Below are 12,965 nucleotides of genomic sequence, written 5' to 3' on the forward strand. Positions count from 1 at the left end.
GCCAAAGGTGACGACTTTGCCCCCCCTTCCCAGTTTGCTGCGCTCCAAAGACGTTACGACAAGGCCGAGGAGAAATCCGTGCGTTGATGTGGCTGCGGGCAACGGCGACGCCTGTGGGCACCGTCTCCTCCTTTGGAGGCGTTGCCATGGCCTTGTCCATCCCCTGCTCTCATCGGGGGAAACCGTAGGCTCGGTTCGCCGGGCCAGGCAGCGGCGACGTCACGACGTCGTCCCCTTGAAGGCGTTGCCTAGGTGATCAGGTGTCTTTTGGAGGAGTAACTGGTGTGGGTGTCTCAGTTCGCATCGGCGGCGAGACTTGGGGTGCAGGGTTGTCATGTGTTGGTTCTTGCTATGGGCATGAGCATCCGGGGCGCTATGTACTCCATCATCGACGGCTCATCTGCGAGGTCTTCATCGAGCTAGGCTAGCTCCTGCTGTCCACTTGCCGATCTCCTATGCGCCATGGGTGGAGAGTGCGTTGATCTAGTTTGCTTTGATGTTTTTGTCCAGCTCTGAGGTGTTCGGTTCGGTTGGGACGCGGCCTGTGTGCACTGTGTCCGTCCTCTTTGCCATTGTTCGGCTTGAGTTTGGGCAAGGCGAGTTGTGTGTCGGTGTTGCCTTGGTGGATGTAGGTGTTAACCTTTTGGTGTAACACTTTGCCGAAAGGCGTTGTATTGGCCATCTTGGCTACTTCTTCTATCAATATATGATACGTATGCTTGTGCGTATGAGAGAAAAAAAGTGTTCACCAATAATTAAAAAAATCACCTGAAACAAACTAAGGAAAGCTTTTTTTGATCTCGATAGGACCCGCTCACCTAGGGCGACCCGCAGCCCCCGTGTCCCCGCTAGGGCGACCCGGGCGGCACCCAAACCCCGCGGCTTGGGGCGCGAGCTCCCTCCGCTCCCTCCGCCGCCGTCTGGCTAAGCCCGGGGGCCAACGGCGGTGGTGGAGGACTCCCTCTCTCCCGTGTCGTAGGGGTGCCGCGGGGCCCCAAAACGCGTGGAGGCACGACCGATCCATTCTAGGCGGTGCGACGACTTCAGGCACGGCGGACATCCCGACCACGGGCGGTGGTGTGGGCTATGGGCGCGGCGGCTGGCTTTGTTCGGGTCGCGGCGGCGGCCGGTGATGCGGCGGCGCACCATCTGGTTTCGGATCGGCGGCGGCGGCGTGGAGGACCTGGTGACAAGTCAGCGGCACGCGCGCTATGGCCTCCGGTCAGATCTGATCTGGCCGGTGTGGCCCGCGCGCTATGCGGCGGCAGAGATCGGTGGCAGCCCGTGCACACGTTGCTAGCTGGAGGTTCGTCGAGCAGATCCGACTGAAAACCTTGCTCTCGGCTACTTGCCAAGGCCGGCGATGGCGGCGCTCTTCTGTGTCGTCACCTTCCTAAAGGCATCGCCGTGGAGAAGCTCCACACCTCTATCTGCTACCTCCGGGGGAAACGCTAGATCAGTTGATCGGATGGCGACCACGCTCTTGTGTCGCCCCCCCCCCTTGGGGGAGTCATTCTTGGAGGTGTGCATTTGCTCGAGGGACCAATGGACGGTTTCTTCGGTGGAGCGGCGTTTCAGGAGACACATCGACGATGTGGAGTCTCGGCGGCGTGGCGCAGTAGGGTCTCAGCGACGAATGTGTGATGATGGATGCGCGTAGGAAGGTGGCGTCCACGATAGGCCTGGCAAGGTCGATGCGTCAGTACTTGCTCTGAAGATGGACCGATGGAAGACAGCGGCGACAACTTTTGAGAGTGCGTCAGACCGGTGTGTGCCCCAGACCCGACAATGCGGCTTGGTTGGGGACTCCAGCTTTAGATGCCAGGCTTTGGTGCGAGGTATGTTTGGTATTCGGCTCGGAGAATTGGCACCCCTTCATCAATTGGATAAGAGTAGTGACAGATGTTGCTAAGATGGTGGCTTCAGACGGACTGGTGTATTACTTTATAAGGTCTTTGTGAATAATTAATAATATGACTGTTTGCATCGTCCAGATACAGATGCCGGGGTCATCCTCCTTTAAAAAAAACATGAGATAGACTCATGCGACACCTCAAATGCCCCTTATATGTTCGGGCGGATGTCATGACCCAGACAGGATCCTCAAACCGACCCAATATGTCTGGGCTGACCGGCACCCTAGAGATCGAGCCTATATGGTGAGCGGATACGAGGAGGTCCAGGCGCATGCCGGACCAGCCCTTTTCCTCTCATCTCTTCTCCCTCGTCCGCGTCAGCCCTCTGCCTCCGCCGCCGCCTGAGGGAGTCAAACCCAGCACATGTCGGGTAGGGGGTCCCGAACAGGTAGCCTTGGTGCGATGGTAATAGGGGACACATGGATTTACCCAGATTCGAGCTCTCTCGAAAAGATAATACCCTACGTCCTACTTTAATTGTATTGATCTACCGGGAGATCGTTGCATGTCTTCTAATTCCTCATAATTCTCTTTTTAGCCCTTAAAAAAATGAAATTATATCGCTCGTGATTGCATGTACATCTCATATGGGCATAAAAAGGAAACTATCTCTTTTTCGATTGTCTGAATCTCTTTCTTTTCCGGCTTAATTGATTTACTTGCCGGTAAACAACGAGTTCGCCAATTGTTATTTTGTTCAAATTCTCTATAATTTTGTTCCTTGGTGACCGTGGCGAAAAAAATGCACCTTATGTAAAAAAAAGGATGGAGTATAGGTTAGACACAATTTTCGTTGAGCCACCAAAGTATATATGGCTCCCTTGCAATGCATCGACAATCACTAGAATATACTCCATCCGTCCCATAATATAAGAACGTTTTTGACATTAGTGTAGTGTAAAAAACGCTCTTATATTATGGGACGGAGGGAGTATGTTGAAAGCACTTTAGACATATTGCATAATCATCTATTTCATTTATTTACTTGCATGTCGCCCGTATCAACGCACGTGCATTGTCCTAGTAAATATTGTATTCTACTAGTATGTTGGCTTGTGATTTACCTATCTATATTAATGCGATTGTGTAAATAAATGCTTATCAAATTATGCCTGTGATTTATCTTATATTTTGATGAGAAATTTGATAAGCAAAGTAAAGTGGAATTGATTCAGAAGATAAGTAAATTAGGATGATTGATTATCATCCGGAAAAGGTTGGACGAAGGGTGGTGAGAAGAAAAATAAAATATTAAACCTTACCGTTTTTAAAGATATATATAGACATAGACAGAGAAGTATAGATGTAGATGTAGATAGATATTTTTGAGCCTTTTTTCAGGGGTCAAGCTAAGTTTTATTGATCAAATGCCACAGAGTGTGGAATACATCTCGGTTCATGGGGTTGAACAAGCTACACGTGGCGTCCTGACCTAAAGAATGCGAAAACTTAGCTAGATTGTGAGCCTATTTATTTGTCTCTCTACCTTTAAAAAATGAAATTATAACTAAAACTAGTAGCACGAAGCTTAATCTCACTATATTTTTTAGATGATAAAAGCTAATCTCACTAATAACACTACCCCCTGCTGTTGTCAAGAAAAAAAAAACACTACCCCCTGCTCATGGGCCAAAAGACTCTCGCCCCCCCGGCTCTAAAACCAGCCCGCGCGACCCATTCCCCTTGCAAACCGCGCGTACCCGGCGGAAACCAAATTACGATCTCCAACTTTCCCTCCCGGACCAAACGCAACAAAAATCCTCTCTCGTCCTCCCCATTCCAACCTCGCGCGCCGTCCCAATCCCAAATCCTCAAACCCTACCCGCCGTCCCGTCCCTCCGACCCGGATCCTCCTCCATGCGCCCGCACGACGGCGAGGACGATGGCGTCGGCGACGGCGACGGCGACGAGCGCCTCTTCGCGGGCGTCCGCTTCGCGCTCGTCGGCTTCGACCCCGCCTCCGAGTCCCAGGTGCGCCCGCCCGCCCGCCCGCCTCGTCGCGGTCCCCACGCCCCCCTTTTCATTTCGGTTCCGTGCTGGTTTGGCCCGATTCGGCCCGTCTCACCGGGTGAGGTCTCCGCGTCTGGCAGTACCGGTCCGAGATTGTGCGGCGCGGTGGCGCCGACGCCGGCGGGCACGGTGCGGCGGGGTGCACCCACGTGGTCGTCTTCGGCCTCGTCTACGTGAGTTTCCACTTCCTCTGCTCCTCCGGGGGTTTCGTCGCGGGTATTTCTCGCTGACTTAGTTCAGTGGTGTCTGTTCTTCGACTGAAATGTGTGTAGGATGATCCAGTGTGCGTGGCGGCGCGAGAGGGCGGGAAGAAGGTCGTGACTGAGCTGTGGGTGGACGATAGCCTGGATGCCGGAGTGATTGCCGATGCCGATCGGGTCAGTTCTGCTACTGTACTAACTGTGCCCGAATTAAGATGTGTGTTCTAAATAAGTTCAGCAAGCCGTTGTCTTAACCGAGTACCCTTTAGTTAGTCGCCTTTGAAACTATCTTATTTCTGCTGATTAGTTGGTGACTTGAACTTCGTTTGATATGATTAGGTATTGTATAAGCCAGTGAGAGATCTGGAGGGTATACCGGGCAGTCAATCACTGAACATTTGCCTGACAGGGTACCAAAAGAACGGGCGTGAAGACATCATGGTAATACTGCTGCTATCTTTGTACCTCCAAGCCTAGAGGTCTATGGTTGTTAATTCATAAAGCCAATAACATAGAGTATCTGGTCAATATCATTTTGTTACCAATCAGGACAGTTATGATTTCCTTCAGTTGATAGACTGATGATACTTGGTTGTTAAGTTTTGGTTCCTTGTTTGGATAGCTTACTGTCATACCTTTGATTCTAGCAAATTGTTTTTTGTTCTTGTGCCAAGTTTGCTGTTAATTATATACACTTAAACTGCTGAATCAGTTTACGAACACCAAATATGTTAGAAACCAACATTTCTTCTGCATAGCCAAGATTCAGAATGCTACTGACATAGATCCACCTGTAGCAGTTAACACATTTTCACCTCTTTCCTTTTAGGGACTTGTAGTTTCTCACACTTGGGTTTTAACACTTCATTTTATTTTTGGAGTTCTCATCTCAAAGCTGTAGCTGCTTAGGAAGCTTAGGTTTTTTTGGCAGTTTTTAGCTATGTTAGTTTAGCTTGGCTATTGCTGTTTGGTTTGAGCTTTTGCGCCATTGGTTTGGTTTGTACTTGACGCCTTCTTTGGTGTTAGTATTCTAATATACAACGATGTGTGTTTGAGGAAAAATGTTTCTGACCATTGATTTCACTACTGAATATAGAAAATGGTTACTTTAATGGGAGCACAGTTTTCTAAGCCTTTGATATCACACAAAGTCACCCATCTCATTTGCTACAAATTTGAAGGTATGTTGTTTTCTTCATAATTTTCCATACAGTTTACGCTTTTTACAGTTAGTGTTCACTCTCGGTTTTTCTCATCCCTATTTCTATCAGGTGAGAAGTATGAACTTGCTAAAATGGTGAATATCAATCTTGTTAATCACCAATGGTTGGAAGATTGGTATGTGTATTTACTAACCAGTCTTGTAAATAAGTTATTGTGTCATGTCATGGTTATTTCTGCTGAAAATATGATTTTACTGCAGCTTAAAGGCATGGGAAATTCTTCCAGTTGATAATTATAACAGAAGGTGAGTGTAGCAGCAAACCACTTTGCTATTCTCTTTGATGTTTCCCCCCTTTCATTTTAGCCATCGGGTTTATATGCCTGGTTAATTTTCTGATAAGAATATGATCTATATCATTCACTTCATGGGTACTAAATCCAGTAATTTGGTCACTTATTTATGCAGTGGTTGGGAACAAGAGATGATGGAGGTACAAGTTCAGGACTCCGAAGATGAAGCAGAAGATGCCGGCAGAGGTTTATCTCACAGCAGAAGCATTGCCAGAAGTGTTTCTGTTACAGGGATCAGAATGGGAACTCATGTTGATCCTGATGTCCGCGCATCCGTTCATGGTATTACCGTCTCCCTTGGCAATACTGACATTACTGCAGGAAGACACCTGGGCACTCCAGAACAGGGTCGTGAAGATGTATGCATAAGGCCCCTTGATGTTAGAGCTGACATACAAAGCACTCATAACACAAATGGTGTGACAAATTCTGCTGATCCTGAGGCACACGATTCTATCCGTCCTCCTATTAACTCCAGTAGCAATGAAAAGGCTCCTGGAGATCACATTACCAGAGATGAAACCAAAGATGGTGATAAAAGGCCACTTGCCGCTTCTCCTCTCAACACAAATGGGCTCACAGATTGTGCTGATCATCTTGTACATGAAGCAACTATGGTATCTCCTATTCCAGTAGTCAACAAACACAACATTGATGGAGAATATTTGGACAATCCCTGTCAGTTCACTGGCAACAATGTTAGTTTACTAACATCTTCTGCAGAGAGTCTCTTGAAGAAAGCATTGCACTCGTCACGTATTAGTGGAAACGTTGATCATAAGGATGATGGACCTGTAGTTGATCTTGCTGACAAAGTTGGTCAAGCAAACGTAGAAGGAACTGCAGCCTTTCTTAAGGCTAATTTGGTATCACCAGGCAATTCTGCATCGAAGACTACACCGATCTTAAGCTACTCCAGAAAGCGTTCTCGGAAGTCAGTTTCACCAGGAACTAATTTAAATTCGGTTGACCAAACAGCATCTCCCCAAAGTTTTGAGAGAAATACACCAAATGTCGAGTTTAATATTTCTGCATCAGTGAAGAGCAATGATAAAATTAGCGAGCTTGCTGATGCCAAAAGCCTGAGAGACGAAGCAATAAAAGATGTGAATAGACCAGACTCTGTACTTGCTCAGACAAAGAGCAGGCTTTCTTCAGCCAGTCCAAAACTGCTAAATGGAGGCACAGACTCAGCAACTGGAACTGCAAATAGTCCTTTCTCAAGCAGGGGAATCGCATCTGATGCCGCAACAGTTTCTGATCTGGGGGAAAATTCCACTGGATCTCGACCCATTAAAGCTACTGGTAAAGTTAACAGTGATGTTATTGTGAATCATACGGAGAGGCAGAAGTCTGACTCCTCTAGAAAGAAGCTGTTGAGCTATAGGAGGACTTCTTTGAAGCTTGCAAGGTCTTCTGAAGCAGAAAAACTTCCTGAAATTTTTGATAATGAGACGAAGGTAGAGTTACCAGCTAAAGCAAAGGAACTGGCACAGCATGAAGCAGCTGCAGAGAAGGAATGTGCCATAAGCCCTTCTATTGATCCTGAAGTTGAAAAAACAATTTCAAGTTTCTCTCGTCAAAATCAGAATGTAGCAATGAGCAGTGCATCACAGGTTAATATCATTGAAGCGGTAGCGACGGACTCGCAGCATGACAAGGAGGTTTCTCATGCAACCATGGAAGCAGGTGCTCGGAAAGTATCGGCTTCTAGAGTGAAGAACGCTGGTGCTAAGAGGCTTCGGAGTGCTACAAATGGTAGACGCCAATCATCTGCACGTTGTAAAAGTGAGTCCAAGTCTAAGCATGGTATCGAGGCAGTTCTTTCTCATGAAAACGTAGAAGCAGAAAAAGGAAATAATTGTACCAGTCCGAATGCTGCTGAATGTAGAACATCCTTTCCTGAAGAAATCCTGAGAAGTAGAGCAGACACAATTGCCAAGAACTCACTGAATGCCAACAGTGAGATGAATGATGTGCTAGCGGCTTCAAAGATGGAGTTCGTTAATGTGATTTCAAAGGGAAGTAAGCCTAAAAAACTTCCAAGCGGTGCAACTGCTGATCAATTTCAAAGAGGTTCATCTGAGAAGGGGGCATATGTCATAGCAAGGAGTGCTGTTCCAGAAGTTTCCCAGCCTGCTGACATAGAGATGGCTGATGCACCAACCGCTGATAAAGATGAGGCAGTATCTTTGAAGTCGAAGTTTTGTGATGCAGTTCCCCAAGCTTCCACTGAAAAGCTTTCAAGCACTGCAAGTGCTGATAACCATGAAACGTGCACTCCTGATAGAGTACCAAAGAACAGAGTGCGCAAAGCAGTTGCGAAGAGGAAAATTTCTGCGACACAACAGTATGTATCTGGTAGTGAACCTTGCAACACTGCTGGTGTCTTCCCATCTGAAGCTGAAGTTGACATAATGAAGAGGGCTGGAGAGTGCTCCACAAATGCTGGCAAGGCAATGGCTGACAAGGATGTCCAGAGTGCTAATAAGGATGGTACAGCAAATGAAGTTGGATCATTTTGCAAAGATTCCTTTGAGGACATATCGGAAGATGCGCAAAAAACAAAGCCGAGGAGCAGCAAAAAGAAAAAAGTTGCAGATGCAATGGATGGTTCTACTGACATTGACAAGGAGAATGTACCATCCAAAGACGTGCAAAACAAAAAGCCCAGGAGCAGCAAAAAGAAAAAAGTTCCAGATGCAATGGATGGTTCTACTGACCATAACAAGGAGAATGTACCATCCAAAGATGTGCAAAACACAAAGCCGAGGAGCAGCAAAAAGAAAAAAGTTGCAGGTGCAATGGATGGTTCTACTGACCATAACAAGGAGAATGTACCATCCAATGCTAATCCCTTTCCTAAATCAAAATATGGAAATAACCGTGTAAGTTCCAAATGTATCACAAAATCTGTACAGAATGGGAAAGATGTGCCTGGTGACCACAGTATAAGAGAAGGAAATGATTGCACAACCTTGGCCTTGTTGGAACCAACATGGTTTATTTTAAGCGGGCATGGCTTACTGAGGAAGGATTGTATGTCGATACTTAGACGCCTGAAGGGTAGAGTATGCAGGGGTTCACATCAGTGGTCTTTCCAAGCGACACATTTTATCGCACCCGAGCTCCGCAGAACCGAAAAATTCTTTGCAGCTGCTGCAGCTGGGAGGTAAGTCTCTTGCCATATGAGCTGTTTCAGAGGCTTCATGTTTTAGTTGTTTATACCTTGTTCTTGTTGCCTAGATTTCTCTTTCAAAAAAGAATGTACATAGTCACTTGCCCCTATTTCCATTTCACGACATCTGAATGTTTGTTGCCTTTTCTGAAAGATCAGGTGGATACTCAAGTCTGATTACTTGAGTGCTTGCAATGAGGCTGGCAAGTTTGTGGAGGAAGAACCATTTGAGTGGCACGGTGATGGCCCTAACAACGGCGACACAATAAGTTTGGATGCTCCAAGGAAATGGCGCCAACTAAGGCAACGTACTGGACATGGCGCCTTCCACGGGATGAAGATCATCATATATGGAGAGTGCATTTCTCCATCATTGGTAAGTTTGGACACACACTTGTTTGTCTGATAAGCATCCTGGCAGCTTTGTAATGCTTCAGTTCTATATATCCACTTTTATCTGATAAGCCTTTCATTTTCTCAACAGGACACACTGAAGCGTGTAGTGAAGGCCGGTGATGGCACCATCTTAGCAACCTCCCCACCTTACACCCGGGTACTGAAACATGGCGCCAGTTTTGCGGTCGTATCAGCAGGCGTGTCGGGCACAGACGCGTGGGTCCAGGAGTTCGTGAGCCACAACATCCCCTGCATCAGCGCGGACTACCTGGTGGAGTACGTGTGCAAGCCCGGCCATCCTCTGAACAAGCACGTCCTCTTCAACATGCACGACCTGGCAGACAGGTCCCTGCAGGAGCTACAGCGTTCTCAGCAAGGCGAACTCGACGGTGCCGGCACCACCAGCGAGGCGGCAGACGGGGGAGGCGACCCCGAAATAAGCTGTTCTGCTTGCGGATCGAGCAACCGGGAAGGGGCCGTCATGTTGATATGCAGCGGCAGCGGCGAGGGGAGCAAGGCTGGCTGCGGCGCTGGGATGCATGCCGATTGCCTGAACCCGCAGCCTGGAGCTAGTGCTGCTCTGGATGGTGACTGGTTGTGCCCCAAGTGCGACGACGGGCATGTGAAAGCGAAACCACCTCCTAAGAAGAAGGCAAAGAAAGGTGGCAGCAGATCAGGAAAGCCCAAGCTCAAATGACCATTGTGGCTCTGTTGCTGCTGTTTTATTTTGGCAAGGACATTTGCTGCTGTGTTAATAATACAGTGTAGTGACAAAAACGTTCTTATATTATGGGACGAAGGGAGTACTATATAATGTAGCTATGATACTGATGTGTGCCATTGTACAGACGTCGTGGCACCCGTAGATTTGTATTGGAGATGCCTGCCGAGTTGTCATTCCAACTCAGATCCATTCAGCTCTGCACTAGTTTGTGGATTATTTAGTGGTTTGATTGAACGCACACGGCAGTGTGGTACACCTAAACAACAATGCTCAATCTGTCATTTTACGCCGGGCTGTTGCAATAAGATCAGTGTCTACTTTCAAGCCAGACGGCAGAAGGCATACCGTACGTTTCTCGGGCTGTAATTTTCAATCAAGATGCCAACAACCATCCATCCAATTTTCGCAGAATGTAAGAAGCAGATCAAACTAAGCTCTCTTAAACACAAACAGAAACATGAAGCAGCGGACCTGATGCAAGATTAACCGCTGATCTGGCCGTGCACGCACCAGCTAGAGCCTGGCATGGAAGCAAGGACGCAGCAGCATCAAACCCCAGGCAAGTAATGCTTTTGTGCTGCATGAGCTTCTGTGAGAAAAGTGTGCTGTGCGCCTAGCCTAAGTTAAAGCGATGTAAATCACCCCCGTCTCTTTTCTCCGAGGGACCACCACAGGCTTTGCGGCAAGGCACGGATCTGAAATCTCATATGCCTTGCCGCTGGTGGCAAAATTTCATGTTTTGACCCTTTTCACGTAGTTTAGCAGGATCTGATCCCGGTCTAATTTTTTTTCGAGATTTGACCCTTTTGGCTACCGCCGGAGGCCCTGGTGGTAGCTTTACACAGGCTACCGTCGCCAGGCCTGGCGGTAGGTGCTGTTGACGGCCGTCTGGCCGTTAACGGGTGCTGACGTGGCAAAGGGTCCTACCGCCGCCGACCGTGGAGGTAGGCTCTAACACCCTACCGCCGGGGACTCTGTCGGTAGGGTCCTGGAGGATAGGTTTGTGGGGCCCACTCACCACCCACCCACTCCACTCATCTTCTTCCCCGAGCTCAAGCTCTCTCCCCTCTTCTCCCCCACCCAAGCACCCACTAGATCCCCCTCCATTGCTTGAGATTTGTCCGGTGGATCGGGGGCATTTGCATCACCCAAGGTACCTCTCCCACCCCCCTTCATTTGGTTGGTTGAAATCATCTACTTTTGTTGGAATCAACAGTTTTGCAAGCCCTAATTCTTCCTCTAGTTTTGCATTTATGGTGCATTTATGATTCGCCTAAGTAATTTGTGTCAATCCTTGTTGTGCCAAGCTAGCTTAAGTGTTAGGGTTAGGGGTTTAGTTAGGTTAGGGTTAGGGGTAGGGTTAATGCTATGATTAAGGTATACTAGTTGTTTGATTCAAATTATGCATATTTTAGATAGTTCATCCATATGAAATGGCCGGTCCATGGATGACTCAATTTTGTTCCATTGTTTTTAGATGGATAAACTAGTGAATGTGCATTATTTGGACAAGGCGGCTTTCTGTTGGGGAACGTAGCAGAAATTCAAAATTTTCCTACGTGTCACCAAGATCAATCTAGGAGATGCTAGCAACGAGAGGGGAGGAGTGCATCTACATACCCTTGTAGATTGCGAGCGGAAGCGTTCAAGAGAACGGGGTTGATGGAGTCGTACTCGTCGTGATCCAAATCACCGATGATCCTAGCCGCCGAACGGACGGCACCTCCGCGTTCAACACACGTACGGAGCGGGGACGTCTCCTCCTTCTTGATCCAGCAAGGGGGGAGGAGAAGTTTATGGGGATCCAGCAGCACGACGGCGTGGTGGTGGAAGTAGCGGGATCCCGGTAGGGCTTCGCCAAGCGCAAGCGGGGAGGAAGAGGTGTCACGGGAGGGAGGGAGGCGCTAGGGCTTGGGGTGCTGCTCCCATGCACCTCCCCACTATATATAGGGGTGGAGGGGGCTGGTTTCTTGCCCTCCAAGTCCATTGAGGCGTTGGCAAAGGTGGAGGAAAGAAATCCCATCATTTCCCTTCCCCACCGATTGTTATCCCCCTTTTTTAGGGATCTTGATCTTATCCCTTCGGGATATGATCTTATTCCTTCTAAGGTGGGATCTTGGTGCGCCTTGACCAGGGGTGTGGGGCCTTGCCCCCACTACCCACGTTCATGTGGGTCCCCCCATGCAGGTGGGCCCCACTTCGGAACCTTCTAGAACCTTCCCGGTACAATACCGAAAAACCCCGAACATTTTCCGGTGGCCAAAATAGGACTTCCCATATATAAATCTTTACCTCCAGACCATTCCGGAACTCCTCGTGACGTCCGGGATCTCATCCGGGACTCCGAACGACTTTCGGATTTCCGCATACTAATTAATATCTCTACAACCCTAGCGTCACCGAACCTTAAGTGTGTAGACCCTACGGGTTCGGGAGACATGCATACATGACCGAGACGACTCTCCGGTCAATAACCAACAACGGGATCTGGATACCCATGTTGGCTCCCACATGTTCCACGATGATCTCATCGGATGAACCATGATGTCGAGGATTCAATCAATCCCGTATACAATTCCCTTTGTCAATCGGTACGTTACTTGCCCGAGATTCGATCGTCGGTATCCCAATACCTTGTTCAATCTCGTTACCGGCAAGTCACTTTACTCGTACCGTAATGCATGATCCCGTGACCAAGCACTTGGTCACATTGAGCTCATTATGATGATGCATTACCGAGTGGGCCCAGAGATACCTCTCCGTCATACGGAGTGACAAATCCCAGTCTCGATTCATGCCAACCAAACAGACACTTTCGGAGATACCTGTAGTGCACCTTTATAGCCACCCAGTTACGTTGTGACGTTTGGTACACCCAAAGCATTCCTACGGTATCCGGGAGTTGCACAATCTCATGGTCTAAGGAAATGATACTTGACATTAGAAAAGCTCTAGCAAACGAACTACACGATCTTGTGCTATGCTTAGGATTGGGTCTTGTCCATCACATCATTCTCCTAATGATG

The 12,965-nt window shown here is 48.2% G+C and overlaps 1 protein-coding gene across 1 annotated transcript; it reads left to right on the plus strand.

Moving 5' to 3' along the window:
* Nucleotides 1-3,681: 3,681 nt before the first annotated feature.
* On the plus strand, nucleotides 3,682-10,155 carry LOC109761873 (BRCT domain-containing protein At4g02110-like). Its single transcript, XM_020320694.4, has 10 exons — nucleotides 3,682-3,887; nucleotides 4,007-4,099; nucleotides 4,199-4,303; nucleotides 4,466-4,567; nucleotides 5,223-5,307; nucleotides 5,398-5,464; nucleotides 5,550-5,594; nucleotides 5,757-8,813; nucleotides 8,979-9,195; nucleotides 9,304-10,155. The coding sequence occupies exons 1-10, from the start codon at nucleotides 3,774-3,776 to the stop codon at nucleotides 9,910-9,912; spliced, it is 4,494 nt and encodes a 1,497-aa protein (XP_020176283.1). The 5' UTR covers nucleotides 3,682-3,773; the 3' UTR covers nucleotides 9,913-10,155.
* The last annotated feature ends 2,810 nt before the right edge of the window (nucleotides 10,156-12,965 follow it).

The sequence above is a fragment of the Aegilops tauschii genome, chromosome 2, assembly GCF_002575655.3.
Source record: "Aegilops tauschii subsp. strangulata cultivar AL8/78 chromosome 2, Aet v6.0, whole genome shotgun sequence".
Taxonomy (NCBI): domain Eukaryota; kingdom Viridiplantae; phylum Streptophyta; class Magnoliopsida; order Poales; family Poaceae; genus Aegilops; species Aegilops tauschii.